Here is a 25,348-nt window from a genome sequence, read left to right on the forward strand (position 1 = left end):
GTGCTGGGCTGGCCCCTGGGCAAGGCAGCAGATGGGAGCAGGCTGCTGCTGACATGTGCCACAATAAAAGAGCCCAGGTTAGCCTGGCCAGGGAGGCGGTGACACAGGGAGCTGCTCCAAACAACTGCATTAACTCCTGTCCTCAGCCCAGCATTCCCATCTGTCACACACCAGGGCACGGATCCCAGCCATGCTCCCTGCACAGAACACTTTCCATAGGGGGGCAAGGAAGAACCACAAAACAGTTCCTGTCATACACAAATGCTGTGACAGCACACACGGTCCAAAAGGCTGCAGGTATCTACTCACCAGTTATGAGATGTAGTGCTATTAAAAATAAATCATTTTCCATAGCAAGAAACCTTTCAAAAATTCCCTTTGAAAAGCTCTTGAAACAGTCCTTGGCTTCCCTTTGAATTCCCAGTGCAGGCTGCTGGCTGCAGTGACACACACTTGGGAACCATCTCCCAAGGGAGGGCCTGACACAAACCGGCTCAGCCAGGCTCACCCCGGGCACTGAGCACATCACCCTGCGCATTTTGGAGCGCTGCACTTCAACTCGGGCCAGGCAGGCTGTCCCCTGCCTGTGGCTGTGCACAGCTCCAGCACCAGCCCAGGACAGTGCTCACAGGTAGCCTGCCATGTTTGTCCCCTTTCCCAGTCAGCAAAGCATCCTGCTCACAAGACGGGATTTAGGGAAGCAATCTGGGGACTCAGGGAGCTTATCAGAGAGAGAGGCTTGTAAGAAGGTGAGGGAGCCAGGACATCTGTGCTATCAGCGATACGGCAAAATCAAGTAATTCAAGCAGAGCTGGGCTTCCTTCCCTCCCTGCAAACATAAACTCTGGGCAGCAGCTCCCAGCCTGGTCAATGAATCACTTTAACTGAATGCTATGTACACAGCAACTGGAAAACACAAGCCATAAGAAAAACATATGGTGATGGCCATGGAAATTGGTTTACTCATTCTGCACAGTGTTGTTGCTTTACTTCTTTCATAATTGACCTTTAGAACGATAAATGTGTAAAATAATTTTGGTTTATTATGGCTCCAAACCTTTCAGCAATTACACAAAATGAAAATTTAAAAGGAAGTATTCATTCTGGAAGCATTCCCATTGTTTACATAATTGCACAGCTATAATTTAGTGTTCATGTTGTTAAAGAAAAGTGAAAACAAGGACTATTATGGACTATTTCAATTCAGAATGATGCTTTGTGGTGTTAAAGCTGGGGAAGTGGGGAGAGGAGGGGGCAGTTGCATGAATGTCCTTCTCAAATGCATTAACCCTATAAATGGTATCATATTTCAGTATAGGTTAATCTAATAATTCAAATTATAAGGTTGTAAACATTCACTGAGTAGGTGAAATAAATTTATGCAAGTTCACTGAAAGGGCAATTGCAAAAATATTCTTCACCTAATTTTTGTTCAAGCTTTTGCAGATTACAGGTGTAACCAAATAGCCTGCCAGCTGCCTTCCTCGTGTTTCCAATTGTCCCCTGACAGGAACAACACAGATTTTTCACTGAAAGTTCACTCTGTTCCTCACCGACAGACACCTCACTGGCAGCTGAGATCTATGGCATGGTAAAGATTATTAATTTACAGAAGACTTAAGACTTCCCTTTTCCTTTTATACTTTGAAGGGAAAAATGCTTCCATTTACTTATGCCAAGTTTTCCTACCTACCATGACATTTTAGGTAAGAGCTAATTTGTCAAAAATTAAATTCCAACACAAATTTATGAAGCATTTTGACAACCGCAAGAGACCCAGAATTAATTTATCAGAAAGCTCCATTTCAAGGTGCCAAGTAAAACCCAACCCCAAAACAGTTACATTTGATAGCCCAAGTCCTTCAAGGCTGGAATACAATAGAGGAAGTTTTTAAAATTTCTTTCATTTTGGAGCATGTCTGATACTTTCACAAGTGGGAAGAGCACTGGGATAAAGGAATAGAATAAATATTTTGGTTTGTGCATACACAGAGCATTCCCAGAGCATGCAGTGGATACTGGGACAAGGATCTGGGTGCCAAGGCCGCAGCTCTGGCTGGAATGTAGAGGTGGCTTTGTGTGTCCCATAGCACTGCCTGGAATGTGGAGGTGGCTTTGTGTCCCCACACACATCTCTCCCAAGTGCCCACGGCAGCATCGCTCCAAGCTCAGCCAGACAGAACACTGAACTGCAAAACCAGAATATGGGTGGGATGGATGCAGCTTAGGAAGGGTAAATGAATTTAAGCAAAATAAACAGAAAAGAACAAAACTACCAAAATCATTCCCAAATGCAAGCTCCTGCAGTTGGCAGGACCTGGCTCCTTCTTGCTTCCAGTCAATCTTCTAGCTCTTTCCTCCAGCACATCCCACTTAGCCTGCTCTGGGCGAGCAGAGGGGGACGTGAGAGTTCCTGTGAGACCCTGGCATTTGGACTTTTGTTTGTCCCTACTGGAAACATGCTGTCTGTTAACACTTTTCAAAGCACTCCAAGCACATAATGGGAGCACACAGGCAAATTTTCTACAGAAAATGAGATAAGGGGTGGATTAAAAGAGGGAGAAAATTGTGGGAGCCATTGGAAAGAAGTCTCGAGAAGCTAAAATAGGGGAATCTAAGCCTTAATAAACTACATTAAGGTTATTTCCTTTTAAATGGCAGTCTGGGAAAGAATCTAAATGGCACGATGGTTTCTGTACAACCAAGGGCCCTCGTGTGCAACACCATCAGGCAGAAATCCAGGCAAGAAGCATCCATTCCCAGGGGACAAAAGCAAAGCTACTCATTTATTGTACACGGCTGCTGCTGCATGCTGCTCCTGGCTGCTGAGTGACAACTGGACAGAAAGATACAAAAGCCCACAAATGCTGGGGTTTTTTTAAATGTCAGACCAACGTTAATACAAACAGGTAATTAATGACTCCTCCAGGCAGCTCTGCTGAAAAATGCTTCCTATTACAAATTAGCCATTTCCCACCCAGAGAGCTTCAGTGGGTGTTTCTACAGAAGCTTAGAGCTGCTGCAGCTTCCTTTCCATCATCACCAACAGTGCCTCTGGAACAAATAAAGAGGCTTATGGATAACAGGCACTGGTAGCTCAGCACCTCTACTGACAGAGCTTCTCATCCACAACATCCTCGCACTGCTAAAAGGAACTGAGCTAAAACAAAGCTGCTGAGTGCCCTGGCTGCAGCCAAGCTGTGCTCCATGGGCAGGCCGGCTGCTTGTGCAGACATTTAATCACCTAGGACATCTGCCAGCTCGGCTGGGCTGTGGCAATTTTCCTTTTATTCTGTATTTAAAGTTTGTTGTGCTCTTCATATCACTGAACTGAAAAAACCACCAGCAGAGTCTTCTTCCTTGGCTGTCCGTTGTCCTTTCGACAGAGAACCTCTGAAGTCTCTACCTTTGATTATTAGGTTCTCTAAAAACCTAAGTACCCTACTCCAGAGGTCCTCTGGCAAGAAAGTATGACTGTACTTTAATTAAATTTATTTGTTAAACTCACTCCCAAAGTCAGGAATACAAGTGACCCCCTTGCTCACTTTGCAGGTAGCTTCTGAGTGCCAGGTGACACATCAGTATTGGTGGCAGGTGGCACCAGGCACAGTAACTGATGCTCACCCTGTTAATAGGGTGAGACTGACTAAAAACAACACTGAGCAGCAGAAGATTAAAATCTGAAAAAGGATTGAAAACCTGCCTCTTTTTACAGTGTCCCTTCTAGGTAAGCACCTCACCTGCCCTGCCTTCTCCTCTCAGACTATGAGCAGAAATTCAGACAGAAATAAGAAACAGCAACACAAAAGTCCACAGAATTCTTAGGAGACAACCACCAGCAACCTCAAAGAATTATTTAACTGCCAGAAGGACTTGAGCTGAAGAATCCCAATTATGCCAACAGCGGACTTTCTGAGAAGTGTTTGTAGCTTTTTGGGATTGTGTTTTGGTACTTTTGTTATTCAGCAAAAAGGAGGAAGCTGTGGAGCAAGGAGACACTTATCAACATTTTCAGGTGAATGAAGCAAAGAGTACTGTTACAGTAAGCAGCCAGCAGCAGTAATAAAACAGCAATAATAAAATACATTTCTTTTCATGGTTCAGACATTTTTAAAATCTGTGCATTGCAGTGTCAGATTTTGGGTTGATTAAAAAAGCTGCATTTATTACCCAAACCAAAAGACACACCCAGTTGCAGCTGCTGGAATAGTTTTTCAACCATCAGGCTCACCTGGCAGCAGAAGGCAACTATGCCCACCCAAACTGCAGCACGCTATGCCACAGCATCCCTACAAACCACCCCCAGGAACACTTCCTGATTTTCAACCCCCTAACCACAGGTAAAGTACCCTTCTTAATCCCCAGTGTGGTAGCGAACATGCCAGTTCTCTTTCCTTCATGCTTCCTTTCCTTCACAGGGAGGGAAGGCTGTGAGTCTCAGTGAACGCCATTCATAAAAAAACCAGGAAGAAAGCCCAGACTAATCCAGCAGCAGAGCAGTGCCACAGGCTGGAGCAGTGCAGGAGAGAGGCTCCCCAGACATGGTCACTCGGCCCCTGATCCCAGGCCCCCCTCCCATGCTCCCTGACTGCGGCTCACTCCCTGCGGCCGCCGGTGTCAGCGCTTCTCCCACCTGGAGAGGTGATGCAATCCTTGCAGAGAATTGTTCACCTCTCCAGAGACGTTTGTTGTTAAGACGCTTCCACATGGACAAATTAGCTGCAGCTCATTACCCCGCTGTCTCCTCTGCTGAGCTAATTGCTGCATCTCAGGCTTGGAGCACCACGGGAGCCTCCTATAAAAATATACCCTCACACTGCCCTTTTATGCACCCCCCGAGACCGGGCTGCAAAGCTAGGCTGCACTTGCTGGAAACAACACTGTACTCATTCATAGAGTATTCAAATTTGGAATATTTTGTTTTTATATCAGCACCAAAAGCTACACAATACAGCAGCAATTTCCTATTTACACATCCTTAAATGAGTGAGAAGTGAAAAGAGAAATACAGTTCAAAAAAACATTAATCAGGCAAACCAAAATACTGAAAACTGTACGGGTCAAGGAGGTTCCTGACTGAAATACTTTTAATTATGTAACCACCTAAAAAGCTCTTCTGAAGTAGCCAAGGTGATTTCCTGGAGCTGGGCTGTCTTTCTGTGGCTTTTCCACAGAAATGCTAAAAGTTGCACTAGTGATCCATACAGAAGGAAAACTCCTCCATGAGACACCTCCTACCCTTCCTTCTGTGAACATTCCTTATAAGGAAGGAATTTATGCCTGTGCTTAGCAGACAAACCCAATCTGTGCTAAAAAGGCCACCCCCAAGTTAATTTTATTTCTGAAATCCTGGAGAGCATGCTAGGATCCCTGTTCCAGTGATCCTGTGCTCTGTGATTCCACACCCTCTCTGATTAAAAGGCTCCCACTCTCTGAGCACCCAGCAAGCGCCTTGGAGCCGATCGCCTTGGAAATACAGAAGGAGTCAGGAGTAAGGACCTTGCTTCCCACCAACACCTCACTCCAAGGCACTGCCAGTTAACACCTCACCCAGTTGCACAGCTAAGGAAAGCATGGTGGGAAGGACATGCACACACTAGCCAACCTGTAGTCAAGTGTGCCACCAAGAGGCAAATGCAGCCACCAGAGTGGAGAGCAAGAACAAAGAGCAGCAGCAGTCTGCCAAATATCCAGGGAAACCACGGAGGGATGGGCAGTGTGGAGCTGCAAAATATCCAGGGAAGGCATGGAGGGATTGCAGTGTGGGGCTGCAAAATACCTGGGCAATCCTGGAGTGATGGGCAGCTGCAGCAGGACTTCTAGGATTTTCCAGGACAAAACCCCTGCCTCTCTCTTCATATCTATTTAAAAGGAATATTTTCCAAATGCTGTAACTTTTCTCAGGAGGGAAATTGAGGGGCAAGAGTCTGGTAACAATTTCTTCTTTCCCTCATCCATCTCAGAAACAATCAAATCTGTCTGGTTTCCTAAAGGTACCATCAGCAACTCCCAGCATTTCCTGAGGGGTCCCTGTGCCCTTTGCGACCACCCCCAGCAGACCTGCAGCCCTTGCTCTCATTCCTACAGCTATAAAAACCTGGAAGTCTTCTTCATTTTGTCCAAAGAACATTTCTTAAGAGCTCCCATGAGCACTGAGCTGTTTCTGTGAGACAACCACGATCTAACAGCCCAATGAAATCTTTTCCTCACCTCACACCAAACACTTTATTCCTGAGCCCAGCCCAGGACAGGAAGACTCGGAACAACTGTGCTACAGCAACAGGTTTTGGCAGTATCTCCTGCTGCCATGGCACAGGGCAGCAGTGGCACAGGAAGCACAGCTTGTACCTGGTCCTCACTGGTCAGCCCCAGGCGCAGGACGAAGTAGAAGTGCACCAGGAAGTCGGAGTTGGGCAGTAGGTCCTGGCGCCGGCTCATCATGGTGCAGAGCAGCCGGAACGCCTGCAGCTTCCCCTCCTTGTACTCGCTGGGCAGTGTGGCTGCCTGCAACAACAACAGATCCTGCAGCACTCCTTGCTTTCCCCTCCAGCCAGCCCATGCAATGCATTTCCAGCAGCTCTCCCACAAAGTGCACATTAACTTATATTCAGCTCCAATGAGTCTTTGGAGGGCATTTGCTGTCTTGGCAAGCAGTGATTGTGAAAGTTAAAAATAAGGCAACTAAACACATACTCATTCAGCTCTGATATAGAAGAAAATACTTCTGTGTGAGACTTTCAGAACTGACCTTGAATAGCCATGATGCAAATATCCTGAGAGGAGGGATCAGGACGGGAGGAGAGGGAGTTGACTGGTTGTTCACACTGATAGCAAGGTTGTCCCGGATCTGATGGTTTTTAAAGGAGAGTGTTGATAAAACCAGTATCTTTTTTAATGCTCTTTATTTTGCATTATTATGTTTTAATTTTACTTTATTTACATTCAGGCACTACACCTGGGGCTATACAGAGTTCCCACTTCAGCCAAAGTCACCAGGAAAGCTTGTTCTATGCTGCTGCTCTCTGACCAAAGCAAATGTTACCAGTTTGAGTCATACTGTGGGCCTTTATACAAATATCAATGTCTGTACTTCTTTCTCCTTTGCTACTGTTTCCTCACCCCATTTAAATTCTCTTGTCATTGGATTCTCTGTTGGAGTTAGCTGCTGGAAATCAAACAAGACAAAGTTTCCTTTACATCACAGGCCTCCCATGCCATACTTTATGCTCCAGGCACTAACACTGAAATCCATTTAACAATCATTTCCACAACAAAAGAAACGTGTCACTATCATTAGCTGTAAGTATCACATACCTTTGCAAGTTTATACCACAGCTCATAAAGGTAGCCAAAAACTTTTGCATGGATTTTAGGTGACTGTATGTTGTTCACATCTCCGAGAATTCCCAGGATCCTCCTCCACAGCACAGCAGCAGAATCAGGATGCCAACCAATAAGGCTTCCACCAGCAATTATACTGCAGTTGTCAGCCAGGAACTCACTGCTGTCTGTAAATTTAAAGTGTTCCATTTCCACAAGTTAGAAATGCAGCCTAAGCATGAATTTGGTCAACAAAATCTGGTCATTATTCCTCCTAATCATCTTCCATCTCACAAGAATTCTCTCCCCTACATTTTTCATTGCTGGAGCTGCTTGTGAGTCAAAGAAAAACACGGCAGCAAATGTAGGCAAAGGGGCTCACAGGTGACAGTGCCACAGGGCACAGCACTGCCAAACCACACAGTCTCCACCCCAGAGGGCTTTTAAGCAGGGAGGCAAATGCAGCCAAATGCAACATACAACCTGAGGAATGTATTTGATCAATAACTGGCTCTTACAGGTAGTATTTCTGAATTTATAAAAGTATATATATTTTTTTTTTTTAAGATCACACAGTGTAGCAAGACCTAGCAATGCATCTGGACAAAGGAATAAGAAATCACAGCTGAAGAGCCTTGAAGAATGTGCTCAGGCATCACCTCTCATACAGAGCAGTTCCTGAGAGAGCAGAGTGCACAGAGAGCAGGGCTTGGAGAAAACTGTCAGGGTAATGGGATTTATGGTCTTAAAAACAGTACAAACCCACTGAAGTGCACATTTTAATGACAAGAGCTGGTAGGTGCTCTCCTGACCCAGGCAGCAGCACAGCCACACTCCAACAGGCACCTGCAGCAGCCAAGGCATGGAGGGAGCTTGCAGGAAACCTCTACACTGGGAGAAGTAAATAACTCGTGTTCCCTGAGGACTCAAGGAAGGTTAGTGAAATAAAAGGCATTTTAGATTCTTTTATGTTTGAATATATTTTAAAAACAACTTTGGGAATATTTTCCCCTTTTTGTGTTGTAGCATTAAAAAGTCCTAAAGTGCTAAACCAGTGTTATTTATTAAGCACATTAGAATGACTTTCTACAAATCTGTGCTCTGGGAAGTGACATCTCTGATGCTCAGTGGTTGTGTCAGTGTTGTTCTGCCTTACCCCATCAGGTTTCCACAGCAAAGCAAGCTGCGACTTGACTGAGAGGCAGGAATACAGTCAAGGGCACTCTGGCTCTGCTGAGCAATGACATATCTGTTACTCCACTTCTCCTTTCACTCCACATTACCTGCCAGGTTACTACATGTGGTTCTTTCTCTTTGTACCCTCAAAGGAGCGATTCTTGCGCCACAGCCACAAACAACAAATTTATCACCCACGATCATCCTTACCATGGGCAGTTTTACCTTTTTCACAGCAGCAGTCCAAGCGGTTGGACTGGGTGTGCTGGTTCATTAAAGCACAGATATTTCAAAGGAAAAGTCTACACGAAAAAGTACCCTTGAAATTGTGCATCCATTAAGAAAGCAGCCTGTAAGATATTCCTATGTTACTGCATTCAGTTCCTGACCTAATATCTGACTCACATCGCCAGATGAAAGCTACCTTTACAAATGGCAAAAAATGAACTACTTATTTCCTATCAGTCAAAAAATACAGTAAGACATTTCTTCAGACCATGCTGCTATGAAACAAAACCTGTTCACTTGAAACATAAATTACTGTGTTGTGTTTCAACACTGGGACAGGCCCACAAGTGCCCAGCTACCACAGCCTGGCTGGGCACTGTAAGAAAGCCAGTTGTTTTCAGCTGGGCAGGTGGTGCCTTTCTGGATCATCATTTATTGGCAGATTAACTGATGATCCAAAGCCCTTCTGCTCTGGGTGTGCAAAACCATTCTGAGTGAGCATGATAAATGGTGCTCATTTGGTGCCACTTGTCACATAAGCCAAGTGAGGCGCACAAGCTCCTACTTGGGGCACGGGTGTGAGCTCACACACAGTGTGGGGCCCACAGTACCTGTGAGGTTGGTGGGCTCCTGCGAAGGGCTGAGCTGGAGCCAGTGCGGCGTCACAGGATCCGCACCTGTGCCCAGCCTGGCCTCGGGGTCATCCTCGGCTGCCTGCCAGGCCACCAGTGCGATGTCCACATCAGCTGCACAGCCCAGGGACGTGTCACTGCTCATGCTCTCACCTGAAAACAGCACAGCCCTGCTCATACCGGGGCTACGGCAGCTGAGGGCCTTGGAGAAGCATCTCCGCTGTCCACAGCAAAATCACAGCACTGATTTCAGATGCTGCACTCGACAAAAGCACTCTCTGGGCACTCACTTTTCTCTCTCTCTCTGTAATACTCATGTGATTGCTGCAAGTCTGCTTTCAGATCCAGCTCAGCCGTACTGCTGCTCCTCCACATTAGCACCTGCAGAGAAAAAATTCATTACAGTTTTGAGCACTACACCACATTCTAGCAAATGTTACACCAATACAGTCATTAGAAATTAACCACAACCCACTCAAGACATTCTCATGAATATTCAGACTATGGAAGTGTTTGCCAGTGTCCTTAGACAAACATCAGGCTTTCCATTTCAATCTTAATCCTCCCTTTCACAACTTCAGTTTTCACACCAACAGGCAGGATTTTTTACATGTTTTTCAAACACATATGAAATAATTTGTTAAGGTATATATATAAAAAAATCTTTCCGCCTTCATATTTCACAGAGATGACCAGGCTGAGTCATTTATTGTTTCAACTGTTCACTCAAAAGCTGCCATTAAAAATGTATGAAGTTTGTCTGTGCTAATGTCAACTCACACTAACATCTGCCACGCACAGCTGGTGATAGGAACTGTGCTGAAGAGAAGCATTTTCATCAGTACTTTAAACCATCAAACACTTATTCCAGTGTACTGGAGCTCTGTAATAGCCATGAATTATTTATCTTTTAAAAGTTATGAACTTCTTGTTGATGTTTAATATTTTAAAAAAGGACCAAAGCCTTGTGGAAGACTAGAAGAGATAAACCTGCAGAAGCAGTTGATGAGATCAGGAGACACAAGCTGATCACACCCAGCAGGACAATAACACACTACAGCTCACTTCCAGATTTCATGCTAGAAATGGGATTAATCACTTTTCACACTTTCACCTCCTAGAGTTTCTGAATGCTAAAAGGCATCTGATTAGAAAGAAAACACTGCTAGAATCTTATCAGAAATTACTTTTGGGTTTGCCTTACTTACTTGCTCGGCTTCATGCTCCTTTGCACATCCTTTATTTTCCTGAACTGATTTGGAGTCTGAAGCTGAATTTCCAACCTTTTTACCTAGAGGTTTCAGAAAGGAAACAAGAACTATAAACATTTGCGGGACAAAAATACACAGCAAGTCTCATGTAAATTTCAGCAATGTTTGGGTGTTTCATATTTATACTTAAGGGCCATACAACACTTAAATAGGATACAAGATGGTTTGAAAAATCCTTCAAAAACATAACATACTTACAGGAGGAGAACTGAACTCCAACTGCAGCTTGAATACACAAAAATCAAATGCAAGTCAGGTGAAAAAAAGTCAGTTACACGCAAAATGCACACACATTCCATGTTTCATTTTTGGCTTCTCTGCTTTATAAAAGGTCACATCTTGCATTCATGGTCTCTAACTTCTTTAAAAAGAGTTCTTTCAACCACTTACCAACTATGCAGTGACTAAGAAAATGAGATAAAAAACATTTTAGAGGAGAACTGGAAACCAAAGTAAGAGCAGCACTTGTAAGACTGAACAAGTCTCAACACTTTTCCTTGAAAAACACAGTATTGCTGTATTTTATTAAAATTACCTTGAAAAAAATCAGATGGAATCTGATCTGCAATATCAGAAGTGCTGCTGCTTCGAGTTAGTTGCTGCTCTTGGTCTGCAAATGGGCTTGCAGTTTCTGCTACTTCTGAATTTTCCAGCTGTTGAGATTCTTCAACTTCTGTTGATTTAATTACAACGCAAATATTTGCAGGAGCTCATAGGTATGTCTGTGAACTCCTTGCCTAAGAAAGCTCTATGAAAAAGTGACCCTCACAAATATTTAAAATTCCCAAGGTAAAATATACAAGTTGTAATTTACGTTCCATAAAATATCCTTAGAAAAACCATGAAGTTTAGAGAGAGATGCATGAGCAGTATACAAGGTCTAAAAAAGGAGAGAAGTGATTTTGGGGGTTAAGGAACAGGAGGAGGTCCCATGAACAAAGCTGAGTTTTCAGTACTAGAGACCCCAACTGGCCTCTGTTCATTGTGGAGACAGAAAGAACAGAGCAGAGGCAACAAATCTCTCTTAAATGCAGCGTGGGAAGAAGGTGGCTCCAGAAAGAGGGGAAGGGAGGACAAATAAAGGCAAAAAATCAGAATAAAAAAAGCTCTCAGCTATGTATAACTAGGGCTTAGCTTGTGAGGAACAAATCCAACCAGGCAGCTTTTGGTTTGGCTGTTAACTGCAAATGAGAAACAAAAGGAGGAGAAAGAGGGATAAGAACTCCAAAGAGAAAGTAAACTGACATGCTGGGGAAGGAGCAACAGGAACTCCTGAGATTGAGGAGCAACACAGAACTTTTAGGAATGCATTTCTCTTGCATTTGGGAAAAAAAAAATAAAAAAAGCTTGTAACACTCCAGTGTTTCCTTCCAACAGTGTGCAAGTTTTAATATGGCTTTACTACTTAATAAACACTGTAGGTATTTCATAAAGTTATACCAGGAGGCATGTGCACAAAACCTAACATTTCTGGTATTTACTGACTTCAGCTGAATTTCAATGTCTTACAGAAAGTGCTAAAATAAAACATTCAATGCAATTGACTAACTGGAACAATTTCAGCATTTCCTCCAAGATAACTTGAGATGAAAACACAACAAAGATGTTTCACCCAGCAGGAATCCCCACAGGGTCATAAAGCACCATGTACAAAACTCTCTCTTGCTACTGTAGGTAACGACCCTGGGCAAGACTCAAGAGTCACAAATCCCTCCCAGGAAGAGAAACATGGGATTTCTCACTTTAGGTACTTGGCAATGTAGATCTAATTGCAACTGATGGCAATCTTTAATATCAACATGAACAAAAATTGCTTTGCTTGCAGTGCTGCAAACATTCTGAGAAGAACAAACTGGACAGAAAGGGAACAGACAGAGAGCAGTTTAAAAATATAGAGAACACTGACATCAAAGATGACTTTAAAATACAGTACCTGACAATCTTTGAGAGCAAGAAGTGTAAGAGATACCAGGGAAGAGAGAGCTCACAGTGTGAAGCAGAAGAGGTACACTTTTAGTGGCTGGCAAAGCCTCATAAAGATGGACACAGTTGCTGACAGACTGGCTTCGCTTAGCTTACAGGAAAAAATAGAGCAATAATTATATAAGGAGCATAATGAAATATTGCAGTTCTGAGTGTCACAACACAATAAAATCCAGTGTTTTGGGATAAAGCTTTACAAAAGTAAGCCTAGGGGTTTCTACCCTGAGATGTAAGTTAATACTGTGCAACACTCTCACACTGAAAGGGCAATAATCAGGGATTTCTGCTCCACAGTTAAGTGTGGAAGTGCCTTTAATTTGAACACACACAAACAAGAAAAGCCCTGGATCAACACTTCCAGGTTCTCCGTACTGCTCTGGTAGGGTGTTAAAGGGGAAAATGCTGTGGCATTAGAGAGAATCCTTCACTGGAGCACAAACAGGGACTAGGTGAATTTAAAAATAAAACTCAGACTGAACTGGCTCCACTGCCAAAGTGCTCTGTGATCCAGGCCGGAGGCTGTGGCTCAGCCATGGAGCCACAAACCACTTTGAGTGTCCTCCCTCCTTTCAGCTCTCCTGGTAAGGATCCTGGGAGGGAGCTGTGCAGCCCAGCAGCTCCTGCTCAAAGTGGGGGATTTCCACAGGAGCCTGCTCCAGCTAACTGGCACATGGAAACACACTGACATGAAATAAAGTTAGGCCAGGTTCAGGCTGCTGAAATGCTTGAACAAACCAGGATCTGTTCCATGTCTGGGGTCTCAGTCATTACCCCAACATTCCTCATCCCAGTCTCCCTCTTGCTTTCCTCTTTTCAGAAGTAAACATGAGAGGAAAACCTCATCATGCCAAGAAAGAGAGAGCCCATAAAGCAACTACGAAAGCATAATATTTTATTAAATACCTGGTTTACCTTGTGCTCCCAGAAAATAGTTGTATCAATATCTGTCATCTGCCTGACAGTAGTAAATGCTTTCTTAGGAACTGATAAAAATAGCAACGTACCACTCTAGAAAAACCTCTAATGTGCACAGGTTTAACTCACAATTCAATGTCCTGTAGCTAAAACTTATACAGAGAATTTCCCAAAATACTCTGACTCTGTGATTCACACTGGCCAAGACATCAGACATGGATGCGCAACCTCCCTGTTGGGAAGTTAATAATTAAGTTGCTTTTGGCTGCAGCCACCCCTCAGAAGCAGATTTAAAACTTGAGTGTTACTGAGTACCTGGGTACCAAAGCACTGAGCTATGGTCTAACCTGTGGCTCTCTGACGGACAATGTTTCTTGCCTTCTCCACGCCTGGGGCCCCAGAGGTCGTGGCACTTCTGAATCTCATCGGCTCCACAACTTCAGGGTGACTTTTCCAGCTTAATGAAAAAGATCTTCCTACTACAGCTGTCTTCTGAGGCTCTAAAACACCACCTTAGGACAAAGAACACAGAGTTTTCTGGCACTGAATGCTTCGGCGTGTATTTTTGCTGAAGTACAAATGGATTCAGACATGGCAAATATTAATACTTTGAGCAACACAGGTTAACTTTTACTATTAATAAAAAACAACTGGTACTTCAAACTATGTGCATCTATTTCAAGATGACATGCAAAGGCAGCTAAAGTACTGTAAATTAGAAACTTTATTAAAAACACACGCAAAGGAATTTTTACAGAGCCAACAGCACAGGAAACCACATTTCATCGCTGCTATCAAAAAAACCCTGGCTGTAGGTGCAGGCCCCAGCCTGCCAAACAGCTTGACCCCAACTACCTCTCCTCCCCAGTGAAGGATGACAACACACAAATCCCAAGTGCTTCACATTTGATTAAACAGGTTCTTATATCAGATTAAGTAGTGTTTAACATTAAATTAATTTTTAAGACTAAGCTTCAATATTTAACCAGTTTGATACAAAAAGCACTGAAGCACAAAGAACCTTTGCCTCTCTGCTTTTTTTCCTTCTGTTCACTGAGCTTGTCCAGGGGCAGGTTTGTCATCTCCACGCCGTACACGGTCCTGGCCAGCACTGCTGTCAGAGAGTCCATGATGTTGGCCCACTCATTGATGAGCTCCTCCCAGTCCGTCAGGGCAGACAGGACACTGAGCAGCTCATCCCACAGCTCCCGGGAGATGTAAACGCTCAGGTTCGCTCTGATCCAAGCCACAATAAGGGTCTGAGGGAAGAGACACCAGTGGCAGCTCGGGCAGAGCTGACAAGATGAGTTCAGTCCAACCCACAACTCTGGCCTGCACATCAGCACAGGCTTTAGGTGATGCACAACTTACGTGCAGTGCTTTTTTCCCCCTCAGAAAACGCTCACAGAAATAATGGGGAAAGTTACTGATTAAGGAAATTCAGAAAAATTTCAGGCTCCATGTTGTCTAGCAAACTGAAATAAGACACTGTATAATAACAGAATGAAGGACTGTCTTACACCCACAGAACCACTGCAGTGACTGAGCTCTGGGGCAGCACTACACAGCCAGTTATGCTATCCAGGCTGGAAGTACAGTAAGAACACAAATGTCTCCCTTACTCAGTGTGACTCAGTTTTGACTTGCCAGCTGGACTTTTAGAAAAACCATTACTTGATCCTTACACTTTAGAGACATTAACTGAAAATATCCCATCTGTGCTACTATAGTTTGTAACAGAGCCCTGAAGAACAGAGCAAACCCAACTCTCCCTCTGTTAATAACAGTTTACAAAGCAAGTACTAGCAAAACACAAGAAACCACTCCTTCACAGTAATGCAAGTAGGTTTATAGTACTCAACTAAAACTGTGGGCAGTTGTGACAGAGCAAACCAACCAGCCCCATTCACTCACTCGGAACAGCAGCCCCGCCATGCTCTGAGCAAACATGTCCTTTGTCTGGTTCTCCTTTGGCTTCTGCATCACAGCTTCTGTTATTCTGAGGAGTATTTGCAGCATCTGTTCCCTGATTCCAAAACAAAAGGTGTTCTGTTAGTTGTACCTGCTCATTAATCCTGCATCAAAGCCTTATTTATTGAGAATGCAGGCACACTTTGGACTTTGTGGATCATCTGTAAAGTAACTTGGTTGGTTGCGGACTGCAACAACTTTTTCTCTCAAATGACACCATGTTAACCTTACCACGTCTTTCTGTTCATGGACAACTCCATTATCATGCGCCTGAAGATGCCGAGAATGGCTTTGCAAGCATCTACCTGCTCCTTCAGCAGCACAGGGACCTCAGTGCACGGCTCCAGCAGGAAAACATTCGCCGAGTTTGTCAGGAATACCTGGCATTGACAGCCCATTTGCACAGTGTTAGGAATGAAGATGAACAAGACTTATAACAAAATACTTGTGCTGCTTCAGTTAAACCTTTCCCTTCCCTTAGGGGGGTTTAATGTTTTACCCATCATCTTATTTTTCTGTGTTATTCCAGCAAGGAGCCAGGTGCATCACAGACGCACCAAGGCTCAGTATGGGATTTTTAGGTGTCTCTGCTTGGGCATGCAAGAGAATGTTCCTCCAGCAACCATATGCTGAAACAGCCACCAGTATTTTCAATAAATGAAGCTCAGCAAAAGTAAATGCATTCTGATTAATTCATAGTATTCACAGGAAGAAAAAAATTACCCTTTTGTGTTAAAATACAGATCTATGGCTTTAAGACACGGTCATGTGGTTTAATACACATATTTCAGAGTGATACATCGAGTCCAAATTGTGTCTTACAAAACCAATCAAGCCCTGGTGTCCTTTTCCTCCATCTTGGAGATTGCAACAGAATTTGTAATGCAAATCCAGATCACACCCAGCTCAGCGGAATTTGCAGTGCAGGTCACAGTCCAATCCAGCTCACCTGTAGTGCAGCCTGAGCACCAGCCTTCACATCCCTGTCCTCATCCTCCAGCACACAGCCTCTGCTGACAGCGCTGGTGAAGGAGTAGGTCCTGCCCCAGCTGGAGGACCGCTTGTGTCCACAGGGCTCCAAGGACAGCTGCCAAACACAGCCTGGTTAGCGACAAGGCACAGAGGAACATGTCCAGACTAAAAAAAACCATCCCCGAGGTCAGCAGCAAAAGTGGGGGAACTGGTGTGGCACACACTCATTTCTACGGGGAATTCCTAGCTATTATTTCTTCATTTCAAAACGTGGAATTTAAAGGCTCATGAAAGTTTTAAAAGATATGTTACTTAAAGTATTTTACACCACTTTTCCTAGTCATTGATTGTAGTAACACTGGAATTAATGTCTGGCAAAAATAAAAATTCTCTACAAAACAAAGTAAAAACCTTTTAATTCTCACTGTTTTACAAATCAAACCTCTTATTCACTTATAATAGAAAACTTTCCTTTAAACAGTGTCAACAGTGTCAAAGAACTTTTACTGATGATTCAAAACAGGATATTAAAATAGGAATGCACAGCAACTGTATCTACAGTTAAATTTCCTAGATTAAGGTGTCCAGTTAGAGTATACACAAATTAACACATTGTCAAATTTTTAAGTACCACCAGAATGAAATACTTCTCCAGGCCCTAGACCAGCAGATAGTCAATTTCTGACTGCAAAACCCATCAGTGTTTCTTCAATGAAGTTCTTGCTGTCATATTTACATATACAGGGAATAACCACAAATTATGCTTCTCAAACCAGCTGCAACCCTCTCCTGCACTTTAAGTGCTACTCAGTAACTATTTCAACTGAGTCCCTAAATAAAAGCATTTTTTAACCCCTATTCCCCACACACTTTAAACTGTTACTCCTCTACAGAGTGAGATGAAAAACTCCTATTGCAGTGGACAAAGTAAGGAACATGGATACCATACATGTTTACCATCTGTTTGCACTGAGGAGTCTTCCACAGGAACAACAGCATCCTGGCTGTCCTCCTTCTTGTCTGGCTCTTCCATGAACACAGGTTTCTCCTGCAGTATCCACTTCTGGTACACCTTCACCACCTTCCGTGTTGCAGATACATCAGAAGGCGGCAACAAAAAAGCCTGAAATGGAAAGTTCACTGATTTCACTCCACATAGGACACAGATGTGGTGCACACAAAGCACACACCCCACCACCCACACTGCCATTTTAAGCTGCAAGCTTCAGCTCCCGCAATGATTCCAAAATCTGATTGTTAAACTACACCTAGGAAGGAGCCCGACCTCCAAGGCTGCTGCTATGGCCAGCACCAAGTTTTCCCTGTAACCAGCCCCCCATGGTGTCTCCCACACCCATTCCCCTCAGAAAGAGAAACCAAGGCAATGAGCAGCTGCAGGCAGTGACCTGGCGGAACACCTCGTTGACGAAGTTGACATATCCACGCGTGGAGAGGAGGATGCCCTGCACCATCTCATAGACGCTGCGGTGCTGCTCCTCCACGCTGCAGAGGCTGCAGCTGCTGAGCCTCCTGTCTGACAGGCTGCTGCTGTTGGAGTGCCCGTGCTCCTGCTCGCCCGCCGGTGCCGCGCCATTCTCTAGCTCTGCGCTCTTCTCCTGGCTCACAGCGACTGTCTGCAGGCACAACATGGCACAGCTCATCACTGACTGCAGCAGCACCCACCACACCACTGGGATCCTCATGGAGAGCTCAGGATAGTTCATCTGGCACAACACTGCCATCCCAGCAGTCAGCCACAGCAACTTTCAGTCTACTGCTCCAAGAAGGAGTTTGATCTTTACAAACTTCCTTACAGCACATCAACAACTGACTGAATTGTCCACTCCACATTATGAGTGTAAAGGAAAGCACAGACACAGTGGAGAGGAGTCCCCACGTCCCTTTATCTTGGGGAAAACGCGGATTGTAGCACTACACATTATTACGTCCGACACCTTTTTGCCAGGTTTTGCCCTGGCACTGCATGCATTCTGCAACTTCTCAAACTTACATTCACTTCACGTGAATGTCAGCTGAGACTGATTCTAAATTCTTAAGAGGAAGCTGGAGAGTCTCTCGGAAGTATTGATTTATAAAATCCATTGTGAGGCATCTAACACTAGAGAAGTCTCAACCATGAGTTTATAAATGAAATATTTCTCTAATATCTCATCATAGACAGCTCCTATAACTGAGAGGAAAACAAAGCAGCCTTTGATGTCGCTGGGAAGTGGTCCATGGAACCACAAGTATGACAGTTTACAGAGTAAATGCCAAAAGTCTAAATATAATACTGCTGAAGCTAGTAATGCAACAAGTTATGAGGGAAAAAAAAAAACTTCTGGTGAATTACCAAAGGGTTTTGCTTGGGGATTCCCTCTTCCATTGAAGAAAAAGAAAATCAAATAAACAGCCACATCATTTATTCACTGTGGGGTAGCATTTCTTTGTGCTTCAGCAGCACTCAGTGCAGTGAGATCACCCACAACATCAGCACACATGCAAGAAGAGAGGTAAACCTTGAAGCCCACCTGAATAATTTTAGGGAGCATTTCTCCTCCATTTTTTGTATTCTGAACAGCAGTTAAATACTTCTTTTCAAGGAAGAAGGTAACAAGCCACTTGATAAAAACCACTCGAGCTGCCATGTAGGGGATTTTTGTGCAGTAGACACTCTCATTGTTCCGTGTTGCAGTGACATACACTGGCCTTGGCCGGATATTGGGGATGTCTGGGAGGTGGAGGGGACAAAAAGGAAGAGAGAAATGAAGTGGAATCTTAGTAGTAACTGCTTCCCAACTCTGGCTAAATGTACTGAACACATCACCCAAGAAATAACAGATGCAACGACTGACTGCTTTTATTGTATTAATGCTTGTATTCTATCCTAACTTCATCGCTGCCCAGTACAACGTAACAGCACAGCTCTTTCTTGAGGTTATCACTTGTATCGCTCAAAACAAATGAAAGCAAAAGAGGAGGGCTGCAAAAGGAAGGGGAAAAGCTGAAAGGAAGAACCAGCTCTGCTACAATGTAAGTTAATTTTACAGGAAACCAGGGAGAAAAAAACTCCTTATCCTGCAGAGCTGTAGTGATACACCAGCAGGTAACAGGTGCCACCAAAAGCAGACTCTGGCATTGTCTACTTCAAGGCAAAACCCACTACTTACCAAGCACAGGTTTGTAGAGGTTGGTTAGCTTTGTAAAAGATGGGAACAAGTGAGGAAGATAGTATTTTCTGAACAAAGTAAAGAGAAACTTAAACCCAGTTTCTTGGTTCTCCTTATTCTTCCACTCCAAGCTGGCAGCCTTTCTCACAGAGTTAGAGAGAAACAAACAACAAGTTTTAAGTTAATGTGTTATACTGACAATTGTTTCCTCCTGAACACTAAAAACAAACAACTACACTTCAGCAAGAGAAGCAAAAGTAGCACAGCCTTAAACTCACCTTTACTAACTGCAGTAAGAATGGTAAGTAAGAACAGAGCAGCCCCCCAAAGCCGGCGAGCTCAGTGGAAGCCAGTGTTATTTGTACTTTTCTAATCAGGGAAGGACAGCAACTGTCCTGTTCTGCTCTCAATAAATTTGCTTCTTATGCATACATATTCACAAAGTTACTTTGAGCTCTACTTTTACCATAAATATTTTCTTTATCAGAATAAACACAAACAAACAAACACTGGAGTGCTGTGCAATGGGATTTGTAGCGTAAGCAGGTTTGCTTAGATCTCATACAGGTAACAAGACTATAAAAAGAAGAGTGACATTTTTGTTTTTAACTGAAGTGTTGTGAGACTCCGATATGTAAAACAAAGGCTGCTGTGGAAGAAGCTGATAATTTCATACAGCCTCTTTTAAAATAAAGCATTTATTCAACATGACAAAACCCTTTCCAAATATTATTTTGGTCTTGCCTTTTCATACTAGAAAGTGTATCTCAAAGTATTTAATTATAATTTATCTTTTTTAATAACAAGCTCACTAATGTTCATTGTCTGCACAGCTTCCACTTTATTTCAAATGTAGCTTAATTCGTACTTTTTAAATATATACATTATCTTAATTTATTTCCTGTACAGATTCATCTGATCTCCTCCTAATTAAATTTTATGTACATGTCACTTGCATCCTTTTAAAAACATCACAGAAGCCATCACTCTTTATCTCTTCCTCCAGTGGTCCTTTGCATTCCTTTTCATCTAGGTATGTGTCCAAAGAGAACAAACTGAATCTTTACCCCACATCAATTTTCTAAATGCAACCACAAGCACATAGAACAGTCAGTTATTCTGCAAGTTTTGATAACATTCATTAATTCTTATCACAAAAGTGTGACAATATTCTTATTTTCACCAAAAATGGCATGAGGAAATATATTTGGGATGTTATTCCATTTAAAAACAAGAGTAAAAAAAGTGTTGGGGAAGGGTAAACCCAGCTCCAAACAGATGCAATGTAGGCTTAACTTTCTACCACAAATATATCCTCCAAATATGATCAGTTTCAAACATACATCCTCCTCACCTGAATTACCATATATTTTAACAGGAGCTGGAGAAAATAGCAGGTCTGGTCTTCTGCAACTTTCTCTCCAGAGACAGCTGGCAAAAGTGGTGTTATTTCTTCTGGAAAAATCTTGGCTAAAATCAAATATTTTAAGTATAGCACACATGAAAATACTGAAATAAAAGACATTTTCTATAAAAAATTGATTTAAAAACACCCATCAGGGCACTACCAATCTGTGCAAGTTCAGTAGCTGCTCAGTTGTCCAAAGCCCTAGCACATCCCAGCAAGGATGGTGCCAGATTCCCGGCAGCTTGGAAGGGCTGACACCAGCAGTGAATCAGCAAGGAGGAAACCTCCAAACCTGTTTGTGGGGCAGCAAAATGCTCCTGCTGCTGCTGTGTCTGAACTACCAGCCCAGAGCCAAAGTCACTCAGCATGACAGGAGTGAGCGGTTCTAGAGCTGCACCAGCCCAGCAGCCAGACACACCCAGGCCAGCCGGGAATTAATCCCAGGGGCAGCCAGCAGCACCCATCACATCCTTCCCCAGGAGAAGGCTCACCATCGGGGGCAGCTGGGGGGCTGACCAGGCTCTCCAGTGTGCAGGGCCCACGTGGGGATGGCAGCGGTGGGAAGCCGGGCACCAGGCAGGCAAACATCAGGATCTGCTCCTCGCCACAGTTGGTCTGCAGGGCTTGCAGCCACAGCAGGAACAGGCGGATTCCTTCGCACCTGAGCTGCAAGGGGGTGCGTTTGGGGGAAAAGACAGTAGCACAGGTTTGTAAGTGCAGTAACACGGGTAAATAGTTCACAACGGGCAGGGCAAGCGCTTCATCCCAGAGAGGTGCTGCAAAGTCTTGCTGTCATACCAAGGGCATTCACATTATTAATATAATCCTAGCTCTAATGCCAGAGAAAGCTCCAAAAATTAAGTATTAAGTAATATCTGTAATACTTTCTCCAGGTAACTTCACAAAGGTCATTAGCGCAGCAAAATGACTGAAAATGCATATTAAAATAATGAAGGATCACAATAAGAAAACTTATGATTAAAAGGTGAATAAGAAAAAAATTACAAAGCCTAACAACCTGGAAAACACTGCTATTGAAAAGCTGCAAAGTAGCATACTTCACAGGAATTAATGAGAAAAGAAATACAAAAACATCAACACAATACCTTGAGAGAATTTCCAGTGTGCAAAAGCTTCTTCAGAATCGACCCTGGATTAGGAAAATTAAGCAGACCCTATCAGACACTTCCCACCACAACATTTTCAAAAATATTCCATGGAAGTCTACTTTACTCTGGGACCACTGCACTGGGTTTTAGGACAACTATGGGGGGACGCCTCCAAATGAATCTGGTTACAATCACCACCACCCATGATTAACTGTGATGTATCTTTCCGGTAAGGTCCTCTGGGTTTTGTCAGAGGACCGTGTCTGAAATTATTTTCATTAATAGTAAGTTCTGTGAATTATACCCAGTCCTTAAATGGGCTCCTTCCCTTAAGATCTCACCATTTCACAAGATTAAATAGAAATTATTAACATATATAGGAAATTCATATTAATGCACACAAATGTTAAGCAAAAGGAAATCACAAGGCAGAGGTGTAAATAAATGCTCTGCCAAATTCTGTACATCATTTTTTGGACACAGATAAAAAATTATGCCACTATGACCACTTGATAGAAGCATAAAGAATATATCAGCTACAGAGCAACCGACTGAAACCAATTTGGTCTGGACTAGTTCAGCTGAACTGTTATGAAATGGCTAGGCAGATGTCTCCTCTTGTTTTTGTCAGTGCTGAGTGGAAATGTGACAACAACCTTGACCTTTAACTTCCGCTCATTGTTCTTCTGCAACAGCAATTCCTTGTTCTGATGACAAAAATGGCAGCTGGTCAGACAGTGCCACAAATCAACCCCAACATAAAAGTCTTACTTGGAAGGAAGAGAGCCCACCATAAAATTTTAATAAGCAGCATAAAAAGCTCATTTGTGCCACACTGGTGGCATTTGGAAGCAGAATTTGAAAAGCAGTGACAAATCCAAGGCATTTGATTCAGAGGAAATGAACAAGTTAAACCACTTCACTGGACTTCAAGGTGTTCCGGCCATCCAAGGCTGCTCTCTGCCAGACTCCTCCTATTCCCTCCCATCTTCCAGAAGCTCCAATAGCACTGGAGCGTGGGGAAAGAACAGTCTTGGTCTGAGGAAGCCAACCATGAGTATCTTGTGCCTATCATGGCCAAGGCCATATTCTAATAGGATGCTGGGAAAATCCCCCAATTTGTGAGAATCTGGGAAAGACAGCTGAGGCCAAACTTGCACAAATACCATATATTCATAGCTCTACTCCTATACCACCCATTAAAAGAAAAATTGAACCAAAAAAGCCACTAAAAAGTTCATAATTTTTTTTTGTTTTAAACCATTTTTTCTTACCTATACTGCGAAAATGCCATCGATAAAAAATCCTCTCAGGTAGCAGCTGCAATATTTTCTGCAGGAAACAAAACTAGTCAAATTTTCCATAATAAAACTGGTTCATCAGGGGACACAGAGAAACAGATACACAACACACAAATGAGATGGGAATACATACACAGTTTCTTTTTAAACTAGTGGCAGCACGGACTAGGACTTGGCCACAGGTGTGGCAGTAGCACAGCTCACCTACTGCTGCTCCACCTTGCAAAGGTCTGGGAGTACACAGGGCTTCAAACAGGTTCCACACAAAAAATGTCTCCATCTTACAACTTTTCAGCCATTGAAATAAGAAATTAGGAAGATATATTTAAATGGGAAACTAGTTTTGAACATTGCCATTTGGAAATCAAAATAAATTAAACAATGTTACAAATGACTGACAGAGTTCCTTGCAATTATCAAACAAAATGACTGGCATGAATTTCTGCACAACAAAGCACCTCTAGGTTGTCAGCAACACCACATGCAGGATGCAAATGGATGATAGGACACTTAAGCAACCGTGACCCGTTTGGGGGTGTTCTGCACCCAAAAGTTCACAGGAAAAAACAAAGCATCACAGCCCAGAAAGTATCTGGCACTGTGGGCCACCCCCAGGATCTGGGTGACAGAGTCAGCACTGCTGCCAGAGCATGTGTTTGAGACGTGGAGCAGGACAAACCTCTATTGACAATAAAGGGCTTCAGAAATCATATTCAACACTCAGAATAGCCTTTTTGGACATGGAATATTCCTTTCTCCACGTCAGAAGATGGAAGTCATGACAAGTTCATGGACATAGGAAGCTAGACCTTGGGTCACAGACATGCTGGTCCTCTTCCACACCTTCACCATAGCATGTGCTCTCCACACAGTATTTACCATTTCTAAAAGGTGAACCAGAATAAAAATGCAAACCAAGCACATCCTTTCAATGTTCCTTGTATTTTATTTTGTTCCAGTGTCATTCCCCCAGCTCCCTCCCCAGCACACCATGGCAGTGGGGGCACTGTCTCTGGACCCTCTGCTTTTCAGGAGCAGAGGGTCCAGAGGTCAAGCTCCCTGTCCGTGGGCAGCAGGAATGCTTGGGATGAAGAATCTGACTGGCTAAAAATGAGGCCATAACTCATATTTGGGGCTTTACCTGTTAGTTAAGCACCAGGCTTCTGCTGATCAGATTGCAGGATGCATGGACAGAGTTATCATTATCCATCTAAACACTAAAACACTGGCAGCCTACCACTCCTCCAGGCAGTTTCTGGCATTAATCATTACTTAACTTGGCTCAGGGCAGAAAGGAGTCCTACGCTGAGCCAGGAGCACTTCTAACCTAACCTAATCTAAGCCAGCCCAGGAGCTCTGCATGCGAGCTGGGTCTGTGCCCAGACTCACCACAAGCCGTGTGCCCAAGGTGTGGGCTTCAGGAAACAAAACCCTATGGCAAACCAGCAACAGACACTGGGCTGGATTCAGGTGTCACACGACACACTGCAGGGAGGAAGTTTCACACATTGGCACATCCATCATGGAAAACCAGACAAAACCACATATGTTTTGTTTCCATTGTTTTAGTCTGTTATAGTTTCACCTAAATTCGAACACGAAGTTCCATTCCAGAAAGTGAGCTGTGATCAGGTGTGAGCTGCATAGCTACAAAGATCCATAATAAAGACTCATTTGAAAAAGAATTTGGTAAAAATTTTCACATCTGAGTCTCCGTGAACTTTAGGTTGTATCCAGAGAAAAGCAGGAAAAAAAATGCAGTTCAACAACGAGCAGGAAAACCAAGCCTAAACTCTAAACTGCACAAAACTGAGGGGGTTGGGGCAGAAAACAACATGCTTACTGTTCTTTTCTCTTTACAAAACACAGAATCCAACACTCTTGTCAGGTGA

The 25,348-nt window shown here is 43.5% G+C and overlaps 1 protein-coding gene across 5 annotated transcripts in view; it reads right to left on the reverse strand.

The window, feature by feature from the left end:
- RALGAPA2 (Ral GTPase activating protein catalytic subunit alpha 2) overlaps nucleotides 1-25,348 on the reverse strand; it is a 99,852-nt gene that overhangs the window by 63,748 nt on the left and 10,756 nt on the right. For 3 of the 5 annotated variants that reach the window (XM_083856667.1, XM_083856670.1, XM_083856671.1), the window contains exons 4-23: nucleotides 23,430-23,487; nucleotides 22,153-22,196; nucleotides 21,538-21,712; nucleotides 20,993-21,108; nucleotides 19,639-19,777; nucleotides 19,000-19,199; nucleotides 17,875-18,102; nucleotides 17,418-17,591; nucleotides 16,446-16,583; nucleotides 15,728-15,876; nucleotides 15,440-15,551; nucleotides 14,547-14,784; nucleotides 13,873-14,037; nucleotides 11,163-11,300; nucleotides 10,565-10,647; nucleotides 9,647-9,737; nucleotides 9,336-9,509; nucleotides 7,315-7,508; nucleotides 6,749-6,847; nucleotides 6,349-6,504 (exon numbers count right to left, since the gene is read on the reverse strand). In XM_083856667.1, coding sequence (XP_083712793.1) covers nucleotides 6,349-6,504; nucleotides 6,749-6,847; nucleotides 7,315-7,508; nucleotides 9,336-9,509; nucleotides 9,647-9,737; nucleotides 10,565-10,647; nucleotides 11,163-11,300; nucleotides 13,873-14,037; nucleotides 14,547-14,784; nucleotides 15,440-15,551; nucleotides 15,728-15,876; nucleotides 16,446-16,583; nucleotides 17,418-17,591; nucleotides 17,875-18,102; nucleotides 19,000-19,199; nucleotides 19,639-19,777; nucleotides 20,993-21,108; nucleotides 21,538-21,712; nucleotides 22,153-22,196; nucleotides 23,430-23,487 — 2,871 coding nt within the window. The remainder of the gene's footprint in view (nucleotides 1-6,348; nucleotides 6,505-6,748; nucleotides 6,848-7,314; nucleotides 7,509-9,335; nucleotides 9,510-9,646; nucleotides 9,738-10,564; nucleotides 10,648-11,162; nucleotides 11,301-13,872; nucleotides 14,038-14,546; nucleotides 14,785-15,439; nucleotides 15,552-15,727; nucleotides 15,877-16,445; nucleotides 16,584-17,417; nucleotides 17,592-17,874; nucleotides 18,103-18,999; nucleotides 19,200-19,638; nucleotides 19,778-20,992; nucleotides 21,109-21,537; nucleotides 21,713-22,152; nucleotides 22,197-23,429; nucleotides 23,488-25,348) is intronic. The other 2 variants (XM_083856668.1, XM_083856669.1) reach the window with 2 other exon arrangements.

Source organism: Zosterops lateralis (genome assembly GCF_965231275.1).
Source record: "Zosterops lateralis genome assembly, chromosome: 3".
Lineage (NCBI taxonomy): Eukaryota > Metazoa > Chordata > Aves > Passeriformes > Zosteropidae > Zosterops > Zosterops lateralis.